Source organism: Helobdella robusta (assembly GCF_000326865.2).
Source record: "Helobdella robusta unplaced genomic scaffold HELROscaffold_6, whole genome shotgun sequence".
Classification (NCBI taxonomy): Eukaryota; Metazoa; Annelida; class Clitellata; order Rhynchobdellida; family Glossiphoniidae; genus Helobdella; species Helobdella robusta.
In genome coordinates this window covers 4,284,587-4,302,814 of record NW_008705330.1, presented here as the reverse complement: position 1 = coordinate 4,302,814, position 18,228 = coordinate 4,284,587, and the positions used below count along the sequence as shown (strand labels likewise).

The window sequence follows — 18,228 nt, the reverse complement described above, 5'->3', positions numbered from 1 at the left end:
CGAATATTTTAAAAAAGTAACTAGAATATTTAAAAAGTTCGTTCAATTTTGCATAAATGAATTTTGCAAGGACATTGAATTTGAAACTGCAAATGAATGTTCAATTATCACTGCAACTGTTATCGACAAACAGTAAAACCAAGCACGTACAACTGTAGAGCACAATTTACTAAATGAAATATATTAAAACAAAAATTAATTATCAAAATGGCGTTGTATTTTCTGATAGCATTGAAAAACGTCAAAACACGTTATCAAATAAAAACAGTTAGACATTCTCCTATAAAACACTAATTTATAAACAAATTGTACTAACTCTAATGAAGAAACTTGCTTCAACTAAATGCTAACAGATGCTACAAACAAGTTCCAGAACGTTTGTCTGGCATTCGTATGCACGTAACAATGCATGTATTTAAGATATATGACAATACAACTGTTAAGATGATGTTATAATTAAGCGTTACTTATATGCACGTCTGCATTGATGAAGACTTGGTTGTAAACGAGTGAACAAATGAAATGTAATTAATGTTCGCCAATAAATAAGCAGGAAATGTATGTAGAAACACTAACAAACAACTAACTGACACTCACGATTAAAAGTTTAATTAATACTAATTCAATTGATAGGTTTGAATGACTTCTCAGTGTGATGGTTATTAATCATCTACCGTTGCATCGGTATAACAAATTTTAAATTGAAAAAGTTAAATGTAATCATATTTTTATGTATTAAAAACTGTAAATATTTGACACGAAGTCACAAATCTGAAAAGTCTTAAACATTTCCTAACATAAATACCAAACACAATTAAATTGATTAGTAACATAGCATCTAAACGCACAATTTATACACAATTTACGTTGAAACATAAACTTCTGATCAACAAAAAAAACCCACAACGAATTTAAAAAATTACGGAAGGTAATATCCTGTGGAGCAGCATCATTGTAACACGCGAATGCATTCAAACTTGAAAAAATAATGAAATGCAACTGCTCCCGTCGTGTCAGCATCCACTCATCCGAATTATTTTTATTACTTCCGGCAGCCGAGCCCACAAATATATTGAGAGCCTCTAGGCAAAGAGGCCAGCCAGCCACCAATAAATTTTTTTTCATTTTTAAAAATCGAACCCTGGCAAACGCAGAACACGTCAAAACTATCAACTTCAAAACAGGTCAGATAGTCGAATGCTTCTTTAAAACTCGCATGATAGGTCACTGAGGATTAAAAGTTTCAAATGATTCATAAATTTTGGAACCGCACCGATAAACTAAAAATGTTTTAAAAAGTTGAAGAGAATGGAAATAAATATTTGTGATGCATTCTGTCACAACTGCAACATTTAATAAACAAGCCATGTGACAAGAGAATATATATAACCAAGAGCTGAATCATTTAATAAAATCATCATCATTCATCGTACAAGAAACAACTAAAGCGGTGATTATTTTCAAACTCCTGCCTCCACCCTTCTCCCCCTACACACAAAGACACACACACACACACACAAAAACACACATACAAACACAAGCACACACGCACAGACACATTTATAAACATGACGCACGGTCAACACTGATGATGGTTGTCTGCAGTTCATTAGCAACAAAGTTAGTTATTTAAGTTCTGTAATTATAAACTCGGTTACCTATCTAACAAAATGAAAATAAAAATGAATCAACGTAAAAGAAGCTGTGTGTGTGTTGTGAAAGCGTTGTCATCGTGATTTGTGAGGTCATCGTGATTTGTGAAGTCATCACATCCTAACTTGTGAATGCGATGACGTCCAGCGACATTTACAAATTTCTTGACCAAAAATAACATTAAAAGAATCACAACTGTTCCCTCAATGGAGAAGATTTTTCAAAAATTTCCTAGCTGTAACTTGATGGCGCATTTCGTGCTGCGTTGGTTATGAACGAAAGTTGTATTGAGAGGTGCGTGTGCTGTGCATGACGCCACGGTAGGGTGAGTGAGCAGTTTACAACTTGAGTCAAGCCAACATGCATTTGGCCTGCAGCTTTGGTGGTGACGATGATGGCGCAATTATACGAACCCTGTTTAGCAAAACTAAATGCGATGAATACTTGTAAATAAAATTATGCAGTAAGTTTATCCCATGATTGTCAGGTTTGCAGTCAGACGTGGCTGAATTATATAAGCAATTGTGGTTGTCGGAATTAACAAGAAACAAAACTGATAAAATTGTGTGAATGTTCACTCCTAATAAATAAACAAATAATGTGTCAAATACTGCTACTGATGACAGCCAACCAACACGACGATATGATATCATGACAATACAACGAGTGAACTAAGCGCGCAAGCCCTTGACACTTTCAACGCCATCATCTATCATCACTTTCATAAACCACTACTTATGATAAACCCATCCATCCATCCATGCACCAATCAAGCCATCTATCTGTCTGTCTATCAATTCATTCATCCATCTATTCACTGAACTTCCTCCTCCTCCTCCTCACCAATCAGAACTGATGCAGACGTGCACGGAGCATCCGTCCATCCATCCAACCAACCCAAGCGCCACCTACACCTTCCCCTCACCCGTGCTCACTGCTGGGAATATAGATAAACGACCAATTCAGTTCTATTCAACAATATCAGCAGCAACAATAACAACGAAAACAGCAAAAACATAAACAATAAAGGCATAAACAACAACAAGAATAAAAAAAAAAAAAAACCATCCACAACAACAAAAATAACAACACTATCAATAACAACAAGAATAACATAAACAACAACAACATAAACAAAAGTAAAATCCAAACAACGACAAAATCCAAGCAACAGCAACACTTTAACACTAGCAAATACCAGTCATGGTGTTCAATGATTGTTGTTGTGGCTCTTCAAATTGCTGTCGCGGTTCAATTTGGGCCATGAACAGCTTTCTTTCTTTTTCTTCCTTCTTTCTGTTTCGAGCTTCAAATTCAACTCTGCACAAGTTAAACAAAAAGACATTCACAACAATTATATAAATTTAATTATTCATAATTAATTATAAATAAATTCCACACATCAATTAATCATTAATTTAATTAATTAATTATAATAAATTATAAATAAATTCTACAATTAAATTATAGCTAATTAAATTAATTCACTCATAAGTGGTTTTTTTTTTATTAAAATTCAACCTCAATATAAATATACTCTACATTCCTGCTATCATGAATTCGTTACTCTTGGCTAATATAATCACAATGAGTATATAGTTCAAAATGGTCGAGATTTGTGATAACAATGTAACTGCTGTCCTAAGACACTCATTTGCCATCATCTAACATCAGCTTCTGCACTTTAACGAACTAAAAGATTTTGCATTCCACTATTTTTAAGAGATTCTCCATTGCAATACTGGAGTGATGCCGACACCACCCACCAATTCATCCGTTACATTGGGTCAGTCTCATCTACATTCATCCTATCTACCTATCGCATGCATTCATCCTATCTACCTATCGCATGCATTCATCCTACCTACATATCACATGCATTCATCCTACCTACATATCAAATGCATTCATCCTATCTACATATCACGCGTCTGCTAGCAAATTTTCATGACTGCATTTGCATCTAGTTAATGAGCTTCTGTAACCCGAATTTTAAAAAAATGTGAATCATCTGTCCCGACTAAATGTTTCAATTAGAAGAAATGCATTTTTTAAATGTAGAAGACGAAAAAAAATTTTTCAATGATTGAAGGGGAGTGTGGAGGGTTGAACCTGTGGGCGATGATTCGTTCGATGAGGGACTCTGTGGTCACATCGCATTCGGAATCTATCAGCACGAACTTGCCTCGCTTCCTGGGAACCTACACGTCATCAGGTGACGTCACGTGTGTGTGTGTGTGTGTGTGTGTGTGTGTGTGTGTGTGTGTGTGTGTGCGTCACAATCAATTTCGCCGTGTCATGATGTGTGCAAATATCAATTTCGTCATGTACAGTGCATGCGATGTCACGTGAGTGTGATGTTTCGTTCATGACTTGAAATACATTTACTATCACTGCTTATATAATTGTCCTTTTAGCTTTCATAATTTTATCATTAAAAAATAAAAAAATAACACACATCTAATGATAACTTTTGAACGTAAAAATATTGAGAAAAGCAAAAAACAGAGTGCGCAAAAACACAAACACACACACACAAATATAAGCAAACACACAAACACAGACACAATCATACAAGAAAACGCACAAACAAACAAACAAACAAACAAACAAACAAACAAACAAACAAACAAACAAACAAACGAACGGACAAACAGTTACAAAGGCATACAGCATAAGGATCGACACCGTCGTCGTCAGCGCAGATGGCAGTTCTTCCGTGACAGACGATGTCCACACTGAAGTGGTCCATGAGGTCCTCGGTCACTGAATATGGAGCCCCTATTACAACCTCCGACACGTACTGTCATTATGTCGTTACGCATGCATTGTACAGGGTGTCCAAAAAGTTTTGTCCAATTTTATAAGATGTCTTCAATGAATTTTATTGCATGATGAATCAGAACTATGAATGATCCAATGGAAGAAAGATGCACCTCCTTCCACATACATACATACAATACAATTCATTGAAAATCAACATTTGGAAGCATCACAGCATGTCATCAACACGGCACAACACCTAATACCCTATTTGTGAGAACACTGAGTACTCTTTCGTGCAGATTCATAATGGGATTGTTACTGCCCTTGTATCTGTTCACAACCTGTGTGTGTGTGTGTGTGTGCATGTTCATGTGTGTGTGTGTGTGTGTGTGTGTGCAAGTACTGTAATCAATGTGTGTGTTTGTGTGTGCACGTGTCTTTGCTATTCCATTATTAGGTCAAGTTTTATTATCAGTAGATACCAACGACTCATTCAATGATACGTTATCTTAACGGCATCTCAACCCACAATGAGACTCTCGTGTAACGTAACGCTAACGATTCAAGGAATGATGCAGGGTCAATTACTAAATATTTTACCACCCGAATCAAGCGTCCAACACAACAAGCGACAACCACAATCCAGTGAAACACTTCATATCACGAATTCAACCCAGATAAGCTCTAAACCATGTAACACAAAACACAACATAACATTCAGGGAGAGTCAAGATACAATGCTAAGCAACAGTAACGGGACAACATAAATGAATTAATGGATGGATGGACGAATGAATGAGTGAATGAATGAGTGAGCGAATAAATGAGTGAATGAATGAATGAGTGAATGGATGCATACTTACAGGATCGGAATGGATGCCAACAATGAGGTAGTCACCGCAGGATCTTGCCTTCTCAAGGAAACTCAAGTGACCGAGGTCTTTGTTGCAAGAGGAGTGTGGTGTTGTTCGGAGGTGCATGTGGAAACATTTGTTTTTGGAGGTGTGTGTGTTAAGGAGAACATTTTTTACATGACTCTAGAGATAATGAGTTGATCAGCCGAGTTTATGAAACTCAACCTATGATGAAAGCATGGATCAGAATATTTTACAGATCTCTACCAAACCAACCCATGTCATTTCCATCATCATAGCCAGCAGCACTACCACCACCACCACCACCACACCACCACCACCACCCTCAGCAGAAAGGATACGAAAGAGATCGAACGCCCCACTGACGTACACCACCTTGTCGCCAGGTTTCGGTTCGATGCCTGATGAGAACTGTGCAATTCTTTTGGTGGTCGGCAGGAACTGACACGTGCCAGTGTACGGACTCCGTGCCTGTCTGTCCTGTTTCATTCATTCATTCATTATATGTGTTTTGTATATTCAGACTGATGGATGGCTTCTATGAATCCATGATTAATTTTAATAATGGATTGCATGCAACTACGAATTGCACATTCTCCAAAACGCCTTTGCTTTGTTAATGTTTCAATTAAAAACTACAAATTTTACAAGTAGCAGTACATTCAGAAATGAAATAAAACAATTTATATTCAAAAGACGTTCACAGAAATGTTTGATTGTCTCTACAAAGGGTGAATGCACTGGAGGCAACCTAACCTGGGAACCTACCTACCTGTCCAATAATTTGTATGGACATCTTGTCTGGAACCCTGCTCTCGTCACGTTGGTGGTGGGTCTTCGTCACCAGCAACATCCTTGCATTCAAGGTGGTCGATGAGTTTAAATATAAAAAAAAAATTATCTACCACATTTAAGATGAGTAGAAAAATGTTGATAATTTATTAATGAAACTCTACAAATGAACATTATTTATCAGCCCTTCATCCAACATTTCATCCTTAATATTTCAACTCTAACTTGAACTTCACTGATGATGAATAAAAATTCAACTGAAACTCATTAAATGTAAAATATGTTAACAGAAACTTCAACCGCACAGCAAAACACGCTTCCAACACATTTCCACATGATGTCAGATAAGCTAATTATTTATAAAACTCTACCCTACCCAAACTTAAGTGACCAGCCAGTGACAGCTAAAAAACAAGAGAAAGATTGAAACACAAAAGCTGCATAATACAACTTATTAATCACAAATCAAACTCAAGTGCGATAAGTTATGTAAATGAAAACATTTTCAACTTAACATTATCAAGTGGCTACGATATAACTTATACATTTTCCACTTTAAAAGTAGACAGGTGAATCAAAATAAACAAGTTGGCAAATTGGTCTGCAGGCAAAAATTATCAATAAAAAAGTAAGTATGAAGAATACTTGTACCTTCCAACCAGATCCGTTGTAGATATGCCTTGCGTTCTCTGACATTCTCTGTTTGGAACAGATTCAAAATTTATTTCACCATTCACGCTGGATTCAATGATGTAAGTAGCTAATTTGGCAATTACAAACAGAAAATAAGTGAAAGATTTGATGTTTTGTTTGTACTTGGGCACAGAAAGGAATAAATTTCCAACAAATAAACGAACAATTAAGTAAAAATGATGAAAACACATTAATCTTATTTTCACAAACAGATGAATGAATCAATTTAATGAAATGAATAAATGGATGAATGAATGAAATGAATGAACGAATGAAAACGAAAGTGAATGAATACTTGTATCTGCCCATATCTTTGACCATTTGGTAGGTGTCCATTCCATCGACAGTGGTTGTTATATCATCTGTTTGCATGTAACAATGAGTAGAGTAATTTAAGCTGTACTAAGCTCAGAGTCAGAGTCCTACTAGATACAAATCATACATACAACAATTCATAGCCTCACAAGAGGATAATAATGATGATAGATCAATCAATCATTCTTGACTGTAGAAATGAGATGTTCAGTTAACAAGGTAATCAAATGAGTTAATTTTATGAATTTTAATAAAAAAAGAACTTTTAACTTTTGATCAACTTAATAAATTATTTTGTGAACAAATTTTACACAAATATTATTTTAAATGAAAATCAGATGTAACAAACAAATTAAAAAATATTATAAGAGCGACCTCCGTGGACACAGAAATCACAATTGTACTTGTCCAGAGTCTCAATGGTTGTCACATACGGTGCCGACTCTACGACCTAAGGCGGGCATTCGCATCAATATTATTACTACCTTTCAAGGAATCAGGGAAAAATAGAAGTAACATAAATATGGAACTTGCAAAAGTTATTTTACAAAAGACTGCCAAAGAAAAAAATAACAAAGAACTATATTAAAATTTTTATTTGAAAAGTTGCAAATTTTAACTTCCAGAAAATGTAAAGTCAATTTTAAAAGAGATGTAATAAATTCTCTCTCTCCTTATCTCTTTCTCTCTCTTTTTATATATTATAAAACACTTATAAAGCACCCATTAAAATAAATATCTCTCACAAGCGCTATCGAAAAAAGAAAAAATAATAAATGAACAGTGAAATAATGTACATTCTATCAATAAACGAAATGATACAATCAATTACAATTACAATGTTTCATCGCAAATAGATAAGTTTTCAAATTCATTTTGAAATCAACAATGTTTATCATCAACATTCTATATATATATATTATATATAGAATATATATATATATATATATATATAGAGAGAGAGAGAGAGAGAGAGAAAGAGAAAAAAAAAAGAGCATATATATAATATATATTATATATGTTTATATATGTATATGTATATATATATTTATATGTTTATATATATGTATATATATATATATATATATATATATATATATATATAGAACTATAGAAGTTTGGAATGCACCTCATCTACCCATTTGATAGACCTTACCATCTTGTACCTCTCCTCCTCTGTGAAAACTGGAGGACCCTTGTGTTTTGTTATCTCCTCTGAAATGTGTGTGTCAATGTGTGTGTGTATGTACGTGTGTAAGTGTGTGTATGAGTCAGTGTGTGTGAGAGAATGTGTGTTACAAACAATAATCTGTAAAACCACTATTTACATACTAGGATATTGTGATGAGGTAAGTATTTAATACTTCCTAATATGCAGAAGTTAATGTTTAATATATTATAAATTTTAATTTTAATCAAATAAATGGATTAGCACGACTTGGACATTCAAATGAATGAATAACGGAAATATTAACCATCTGAATGGATGCCAACAACCAACACATCTCCCATTTGTTTTGCCTTAGAAAATATTATTATATAAATTATAATTTATAATTCAAATTATTATTATTATTTGAATTATAACATAAAATCAAATATTATTTAAAAAGTTAAAAAGTAGCAAGATACTGCATCTTATGGTGATTTTAAAACGTTTTTTAAAGCAATAAAAGTGTAATGTAGTGAATAACCTGTCTTAATGCATTTGCATGACCAAAGTGTACCATGTCAAAACTGTTAATTAAAAAATTGAAAAAAAAAATGAAATGTCTTAAAAAGTTCTGCAATCCACTAACTTTTATTTTAAAAAATTATAACATTTGCATTGATAGAAAATCATGGATTGAAAAAATTAAAAAATAATTATTTGAAATTTTAATTTCTTTGCTTTCTGCAAGATAGAAACAAAATTTTTAATGAATTTAGTTAAATATTTTTCAGTTTTTCTGGTAAAAAAAATTTTTAAATCTGAAAAAATTCAGTTAATCAATAAAAGATTATCTTAAGTTATCAAGTAGGTGATGATCTGATTACATTACTCACTACTACTATTACTCTAAAAAACAAAAATGGTTGTAGTTCTTTCATAATGATTGGCACTACAAGATAATAAAAATAAAATAAAAGAAACAGGTTTGAACATTAGTGAAAACCACAGTGTTTAAAAATTAGTGTCACGTTGGTGTCATAATCATTATCATCATCATAGTGGTCATAATTAGTACACTAACTATTTTATAATAATAACTAATTTATTTTTTAGTGATTGATCAGTGTTAGAAAAGATTAAGTAAAATCTATTATTCTATCTATTTTATTATAAATTAATTCTTTTAAAAATATAATAATTATAAATTTAAAAAAATGAATTAAAATAGAATAGGTGATGTATGAAAAAAAAAATAAAAACGTGATCTGTAAGTATATAGTATAAGTATAGTATAGTAAAGATAGTAAGTTGCTGAATGTTTAATAATTCCAGCAAACAAACCATCCATCGACCCAGACTCTGACGATTCTTCTGCTGGAACATCCCGATGCAACACCGGAGTCACTGACGAATGCCATCTTAAAATTTCTTTGCAACTAGCAACTTTTTAAGAATATTTTTGTGCTTAAAATTAGAGAACATCGCAGTGAAATTGAGGGATGACCCGTTTTAGGCGGTTCGGCGATCTGATTGCTGCACCGACTGCCCGCTTGTGGTCAGTTAATTTCGATGATTTATTAACGTTTTGTCAAATTTATAGAATAAACTAACATATGATCTGAACCATTCCGATTTTTCGTTAAATGATTTACCAACTAAGCGAAGTCGTTTTTTATGAACATATGTTTTAAACTGTGATTCACATTCAAATTTTTAACGTTTTTGAAAACTTATCCAATTGTTTCTTTAAAAAGGTAAAAGTTTATTTTGTTAACATTGTTATTTTAATATAGTTATTAAAATAATTCTTTGATTCACTCAATAAAAAATAAAAGAACAAAAATCATTCAATGGAAATGCTTTCGTCGGATATACTTGTTACAGTATAAACGGAGCATTCCTAGCCACTATCAGATGATAATAAGCATTACGAATCGTGCCCTGGCAAAGAAGGCCTATTTAAAAATTTGTTTTAAAAACAACGCATCAATGCAAAATGTTGGGCAAGAAAACTGCCGCTGAGCTGTGCTGGGAGCGGCCACTTGTTTCGAATGCTGCTTATGAACTCGTTGAAATTAATAAATATTTATATTAATCTATAACAATTAATAAATTAAAAAATAAAAAAATAAAAGAATCAATAATTCTCAGCAAGTTCGGAACATTTTTTTGACTCCATTAGGCTCTTTCTGTTTATTGTGTTGTAAGGCATTGAATTTAATATTCAGCCATTAGAAACAATGAACCATATAAACGAAAATTTAATGCTATATTTATTTTTATTGGTTTATACTTTACTGCATATTACGTGTAAGCGAGAACTACGTGCCACACTCAACGCATTCTGTTTCTCGTGGCTATCATAATCTTGGCTGATATGTTCTAAGTATATGGTCACAATATTGACTTTTTGTTTCTTGGTCACATGAGATCAAACGCTCGGTTCTCGGTTGAATATTATCCTTTCTAACGATAGTGACTGCCTTGACGTCATAGCACATGAAATTACCATATATAACATAAGATAGCACCACATTATGCAACTTCAAACCACACAACATCAAATAACATCTTCACAGTGGCAGATCTAGACAACTTTGGCAATTTTGAAGGGGATCTATAATTTTGACAAAGAGACAAGATTTATGGTAGTGTGGCTGTGGTTGATGGCCTTTTTTCGGTCGATTTTATACATTAAACGATCTTTTTTCTGACTTATTTAAAAACTGCTCACAACGTGGGGGTCACTGGCCCCCATCTCCACATTACACCGCATCATCCAAAGGAGGCCCTTTCAAAATAGTATGCCACAAATGGCGAATCCAGAATTTAATGACTGGGGTATGATTTTAAAAATTATAAAGTTGATGACTTTGTTAAGCTAATTCTCGTTTACTATATTTGTATATTTTACACACAGAATCTTCAAAATTTTCTTCTTTCATAGTCTGGTGGAGGGAATTTTTTATCAGATTCCGGAAGATGTTAATTTAAACAAACAAAAAATATTTTCTGATAAATTTTTTTAAGATCGTGTTATTTGGAAAAGTAATATATGTGAAGCAATATGCAATTATCTTTAATACTGAAAATAAATGCTAATAATGTCAATAAAATTACCAAATTTTTCAGTATGCTTCAAAACATAAAAATATAGTAATTTTACAAAGAAAAACAATTACATTGACTATTTTTAGTAGTTTTTAAAAGTATTTTCTATTCAGTATTGATAGATGAAATTATGATGCAAAAGTTGACAATTTTTTCTGGGAGTCGGAAATTCTTGCTCGGAGCCGGAGTATAGCATATGACGTCTGCCACCAACATCTCCGGTATCAGAATGTGAACAACGTTAAACAGTATTCTAATGTAAAATTACAGACCACCTATTTGCGGCCAGGCGAAATCATACCAGAATTTTATTAGAGTATTTATTCGATTAACGGAAATGCAACGCTTCTCTTTTGCCGAAGCTTCTATTTACACTTTCTTTTAATTTTCAAATAAATAGTCCACTGTGTGCTCAAACCAAAAATTTTAAATCAAATAGGCAGTAGGAAAATATTTTCAACGTAAAAAAATAAATGTTACGATTCTATTTAAAATAAACATTAATGAATGGCTGAATAACTGATGGGAATAGTGGAATATGGGAATGAACGAATGATAGTTGAGAAGAGGCACGACGACGCAGTTACATTTAGCGAAGTAAACATTTCTATCAAGCTGATGCCCAGTATTTAAATAGTATTTTGTCTTCATCTTTGGCATTGATGATGTGGAGAAACCTGTTTGTGTCCGAACAACTTTTTCTCTCGCCCGAAAGGAAGTGCTGCTGATACATTCTGGATTTGCTGTTTGGTGATTTAATGGTTTTCATTCATATTTTAACTTACAATTTCCAAGTTTGACTGTAATTAGGAAAAAAATAGAGGCTACTGTGTGCAAGCCTCCAATTTAGATCTTTCCGCTATATAACTTAACAATTCAGATCACGTACTTTTTACAAAATATTTTATTAAAGCAAAAAATTGTTTTACCAGTTTTCAGTTCAATTCGGTAAAATTCGTCAACATTTTTACACCATAAAAATTTAAACATAGAATTATAACATTTGAAAATTAAAGATAACCAATTAAAGACATTTAACGGGAAAGCAATCGTTTTAATTTTGAGACAAAATATTATGAGATCAATTTGAAAAAAGGAATGATCATTTCGTTACTCACCTAAGCCAATCCTCTTTTAACGAGAGCAGACAGAGGTCAATAACAGCGTCATCAAGCGATTCATTCATCATTATCCTCAAAATGTTTTCCAACATAGTTGGTGCTAATTTAAAAATTTAAACGGCATATGATATATTTTATTTATCATGACGCAACTTCGACATGCATCATAACACGACGCGTTGAACATTTATGTGTATTTGCAAGCAGTACAACATGCGTGCAAGGCATTATTATTGCTTTTGAGCATTGTATGCGCATGCATCATTCAAGAGCAACATGGCCACCAAGTATCATAACCCAACGGTTGCGAGACATCGTTTGAGGCAGCTCATTGACACCAACACAACAAAATTATTGAGATATCAAAAATGTACATGAAAATAGTTTTTGGTATGTTGAATAAGCCTAGATACAAACGTTTCGCTGGCAACTGTAACTTCTCAGAGGTGAGCATGTAATATCTCAGCATTAGTTCTTCTGTTTGCAATTTGGAGTCTTCGTAGCATTTAGCAATGGAGCAGCGGTTCAGTTGAGAAATTTTCTTGAGGGTGTGTATGCCGCTGACGTCCAGTAGTGCATAAGGTCGCGTGGTCGGAGGGGGCAGAGGTACAAGAGGCATTCCAATGAAGTTGAACCCGCTGTTATTCGCGTAGTCGTTAGTGAAGTAATTTATCTTCACTAAATGTCCAGGCAAAAAATTCTAAAGTTTTTAAAAATAGAAAAATTTTTACGAACAAGGCTGCATTAAAATTAATTCATGACTTCAACAACCGTTTGAAAAATAGTGATCACGATATTTCAAACTGCTCCGTCATGTTCTTCCCATTATAAATTTTATTGGAACAAGAGTGGCAATGACGTTCATAATGATACTTGGTGCAGGGAGATCCCAGCTTCAAACAGAGGCGAAAGATAAAATAGTGAGTATAATATATAGTGCAAACATATTCGGGTCAAGTGCTTTATTTCAATTCTATGAGTAATTTAATGATTTAATGGATATAATTTTATTATATATATAAATATATATATATATTATAGTGATCGATAACATAAAATTACACACAGGTATTGAACTATACCACTCGATCTGAAATTTCTACTCAGAGAGTTTGCGTCTATATTTTAGCTGTTGAGGATATTATTGACTTGAGGTTTTCAGAACCGATTAGAAGGGATGCATGACGAAGGGACTACTATCGTTCCCAGGAATGTTTATAACGAGAAGAATATGGTAGGGTATTACCGTGTATAACTAATGATTTTTTTATGTTTGCAATTGAATAGAATCCATAGATATTTACAAATGACGTTTTAACAAGTGAAGATGTTGAGCAAGGATATGAGAGTGAAAAAAACCTTACAACGAGACAATCGATGACGGATTTTATGATTGGTCGATCACGTGCTCTGACGATCAGCTGATGTCCAATCAGCGTCAGGTGCAACAACTTACTGAACATCTGAAGGCCTAGAACCTTAAGTTAAACGTTTTGCTGTTTAAAAATATTTCTTTTATATAAATTTTATTATAACCAAATCATTGAAAATCAAAAAACAGTTGTGATCTGTAAAGCGGAATTAATGGAAGTATAAACCAAGTTTAATAAAAAGGCAACTAGTTGGAATAAATATCTGAAGTACTCGAAGAAGATCTTTGGGATGAGTGAAGAGAGCCATATTATCATCATCATCTATGTCATCACCGTCATCATGGTTGTTAATGTCACCACCAGCTGCTGCATCTGCTGCCAACGTGCTAGGATGTTTCAAGCAAAATAACTTGACAAAGCCCTCTTCTGTCTCTGAAGTTTGAATGATCAGCAAAGAATTTATGAAGTTAGATTAGCATGAATGAAAAATTTTAAATGATTCAGGTCAATTTTACGAGATGGAACAAAATATGAACCATACATTTACTAAATCTTAATGCTGCATACTTATCAAATTGTGAGCTTGAAATAAGTTAGGCAAAAAATACCAATCAACCTTCCTGCCTGCTCAGATCGATAATGTTTTCATTCTGTTTAAAATCACTTAGGTACAAATTTTGATCCATCTGCAAGATGACAAGTCTTTCTCTGTATGCTTTCAGGAGCCAAACAAACATGAGGTGCATCTGTTTGAAGATGTCCTGAAAGCCAGTGATGTCCACGAGTGACCTGGTCAGTTTGTAGTTGGTCAATTTGCTGCTGCTGCTGTTGTTGTTGGTCGGTTCATTCTGGCATAATGATTTCTCTTGCAGGTCAGCAGTTGATGATGATGCCATCGAACATGGAGATGATGTCAGAATGGGTGAGAGACATCTTAAAACTGAATGAAAGGAAAAAGCATTTAATTTTATGCATATACCCTAAATAATAGAAATGATTACATTTCATACAATCCAATCAATAGAATAAGTCTCTAACTTACGAAAGACAACCAGAAATGTTAAGTCTGAAACAAATGGAATTTCCCATCTTAAAATCAATAGATTGTTCAAGACGCAAAACTAAACATCAAATCCCAACCAACCACTTCCATGCTCAGCATGCTCCATATTGAAGTTATTCTCAGCTTGGCGTTTCAATTCATTCACCATCACTTCAAGATTCTTCACAAGAAACCTCCAGGAATGCAACAAATAATGTTTATCCTGTGCTTGGAAGTTGATGCAGTAACTCCTTTTGAAGCCTCTAGAATGGAAATCTTTCAAGAAGAACTTGTAGCAGATTGTGCTGTAACCTGCTGCTGAATCATCTCCATCATCTCCATAGAACAGAGGACCCATCTGGCCTGGACATTGCTGTGGGCAGCATCAACATTTTAAACTTCACTATAAACCAACCAATGATAAAAAATACAAACCAAAAAATACAAATTAAAAAAACATTTTAATCAAAAAATTTTATTTTTTTTTTATGACAATTGGAGCCCACAGTTATATTGATTTCAAAGAACTAACCTCACATGAAATACTTTTGACACAAGCTTGCTTAATGGATGAATGAAGTGATGTGTTGGTAGAGATTTGTTTAGTTAGGTAGACTTGTGGTGAATTTGATTCTCTGCTTATGAATCCAGATGTTGAATTGGTGAATGCTTGACAAGTCTGTGCAATAGAAAGTAAATACATTTATTATTAATTAGTAACTCAATTATAGAAAAAAAGCAGTAATATTGTGAATTGTTAGACTATGACATTCACATTTACCAACCATCACCTTTAACTAAATAGAAAAATTACTAAAAAAAAGTAACAGCAATTAAAATAAATAACAATTAAGAAATCAAAAAGTCATGATGAGTGGATAAACTTCTCACACCACAGTCAGTAAAACTAACATCGCACTTGAAAGCTGTCTTATTCATATGATTGGAGCACTTTTTAAAGCATCTGACACTCGTTTCATTGAAAAACCTGGAACACTGTGTAGTGAGGTTTTCATTATTTTCAACACTTCTTTGGTCAACTTTACAAGTTTCTTCTTCTGCGTCTTTGGCTTCATTACCTAAAGACGATTGGTCAAGAACTTGGGTAGAAAATAAGACGACTGGTCCATGAAGTTCACAGAAATGGCACAAGGATATCACAGCATTCATTGTTTTAAATATTGGGTCTTAAAAGATTAATTATTAATTATTTGCTCTTTTAATTGAATAATAAATAATTTCTAGTTTATCAGTTTTAAATTTTAATAATAACAATATTAATAATAATAACAATAATATTAATAAAAAAATAAATATATAATTATAAGAATTGATAACAGATAAATAATACTTTAATAATCAATTTGTAATACTAAAAAAAAAAGTTTCATAAATAATTAAAAACAATAAAATAGAAAGTAAAAAAACAAACAACTTCAGTTAGATTTTATAACTTATTTTTACTTATAGAATTAGTTAGGAAAAGACTGAAATTTATCATTTTTAAATTTTATTCTAACTATGATTAATAAAAATTAGTTAAATAACCTAACTTATTTTTAAATAATTAAAATTAGTTACAAAATTGAAAACATTATTCACAATCATTAATTAATAATTAAATAACAACTTCCTACATATAACCATTCACTTGTTTGTTTACATTTTCTACATTGATCATCCTATAAAAGGAGACTGATGTTGGAGATCAAACTATTTGGCAACTGATGCATTTATCAGTTTTATTTAATGAAATATTATTATAATATTAATATAACACTTCAAGAATAAGTTCTGTTCGAAGTATATAGTCTAATATATATGAATATATTCTTTGTATATAGTCTAAATATATTATTATTATTATTGGTGTGTTTGTAAGCGCCCTTTAAAAGGATCTCAGTGGGGATAACGATTATTGGAGTAAATCGATTATTAAAGCAATGCAATGAGTGGAGAAAAAACATTAGCACGGGTAAGCTTGACAAAAAGATGGTGTTTCAACTTTTACCCTTTTATGAAATTGAATAACAGACAACTTAGGATCTCGAAGGTTCCTAAGCAAGGCAAACCATTTCAGACAGTGGACCCATTACGGGAGAAATTCTTACGACCAAAAGCCAAGTTTGTGCCAGGTACAATCTGTAAACCTGAATTGTCAGTTTGACTCAGCAGCAATGGCGGATCCAGAGGGGGGGCGGTGGGGGCGATCGCCCCCCCCCACTTTGAACTGAGGTTTGATATTTTATGAAATAAATAACAAAAAGCCAAACACTTCAACTTCTTAATTTTTTTTAAATTGAAAAACATTCTTCAAAACATTGTTCTGTTATATACATGAAATATTTACAAGACAAATGTCATTTTTCTACATTTTTTTCGGCCAAACCTTGTTATAATGTCTTCAATATCTAATTCAATATCGCGATGAATGTTTATTAAGGCTAATCCCGTTAGTCTTTCCTCATTCATTTTGGAGCGCATCCACGTTTTTAACCGCCTCAGAGTAGAAAATGAACGTTCTGCCGTTGCTACTGAAACAGGCATGGTGCACAATATTGACAACAGGCTGTGAATTGTCGGATAGAGATTGGAATTGCACAATGCGAGAGCTTCAATGGCCATTTTGGGCTGTGAATTCATCTTTACCCAGTACTGCGTCCAGAGCATTTCTTCATTGCGTACAAATTCAATGGCCGTGTTGTCATCATACGAGGTCAAATTTGTTATTAAACTTTTATATTTCGTAACAGCTTGGTCAATTAAAAACCATGTTTTATTCTGTTCTGCATTACCACTTATTCGGAGGAAAACTGAAGGTATCAAACGACTCAAACCCATTATAGCTATTTGGATTGTTCCAAATTTTGATTCCATGTCTGTTATCATACTATCTAGCATGGGAATAAATATAGCAATCCTGAAATATTCTTCTAATGAGTTACTTTTAATATTTGCACGATTTACTTGTCTTTCTATACATCTTGGCATTTTTAATTCAATATTCAGTTCCTCTGCAACTTTAGAAACTCTCGTAAAGATATCATGAAATATTTGCTCAACATTTTCTCTTCTAGATTGAAGATTATCTATGACTCTATTAGCATGTTGAGCTGCCTCGACCAAATCTAAATTTTCTGTTTGTAAAACTTTGCTTAGTGGCTTAGTTAGAATTAATGGATCGGCAATTGAGTACAAAGCTATTAAAAATTCAGAATCAGTTAAAGCCGATAACAACGTCTTTGCTTTGGATGATGTTTCTCTGTCATGCCAATTAGCAATATTTTCTAAAGAAGCTAGAACATATTGCAGGGACTGTCTAAAACTGATAATC

The 18,228-nt window shown here is 33.0% G+C and overlaps 3 protein-coding genes across 3 annotated transcripts; all 3 read right to left on the bottom strand.

The window, feature by feature from the left end:
* Positions 1 to 2,840: 2,840 nt before the first annotated feature.
* HELRODRAFT_107813 (hypothetical protein) lies at positions 2,841 to 9,745 on the bottom strand (the record flags this gene model as incomplete). Its single annotated transcript, XM_009029348.1, has 14 exons — positions 9,589 to 9,745; positions 8,789 to 8,831; positions 8,570 to 8,615; positions 8,224 to 8,309; positions 7,470 to 7,545; positions 7,075 to 7,141; positions 6,738 to 6,785; positions 6,067 to 6,148; positions 5,636 to 5,774; positions 5,283 to 5,359; positions 4,683 to 4,760; positions 4,325 to 4,456; positions 3,766 to 3,854; positions 2,841 to 2,973 (listed from the first exon to the last, which is right to left on the bottom strand). Exons 1-14 carry the CDS (start codon positions 9,663 to 9,665, stop codon positions 2,841 to 2,843), a joined length of 1,173 nt encoding a protein of 390 aa, XP_009027596.1. The 5' UTR covers positions 9,666 to 9,745.
* A 1,510-nt stretch (positions 9,746 to 11,255) lies between these two features.
* HELRODRAFT_107810 (hypothetical protein) lies at positions 11,256 to 16,064 on the bottom strand (the record flags this gene model as incomplete). The annotated part of the gene is made up of 9 exons (XM_009029347.1): positions 11,256 to 12,101; positions 12,477 to 12,579; positions 12,897 to 13,179; positions 13,844 to 13,957; positions 14,124 to 14,284; positions 14,469 to 14,792; positions 14,997 to 15,267; positions 15,427 to 15,573; positions 15,807 to 16,064. 9 exons carry the CDS (start codon positions 16,062 to 16,064, stop codon positions 11,969 to 11,971), a joined length of 1,794 nt encoding a protein of 597 aa, XP_009027595.1. The 3' UTR covers positions 11,256 to 11,968.
* Positions 16,065 to 17,240: 1,176 nt separating this feature from the next.
* HELRODRAFT_69050 (hypothetical protein) lies at positions 17,241 to 17,519 on the bottom strand (the record flags this gene model as incomplete). Its single annotated transcript, XM_009028998.1, has 1 exon — positions 17,241 to 17,519. The coding sequence occupies one exon, from the start codon at positions 17,517 to 17,519 to the stop codon at positions 17,241 to 17,243; it is 279 nt and encodes a 92-aa protein (XP_009027246.1).
* Positions 17,520 to 18,228: the final 709 nt, after the last annotated feature.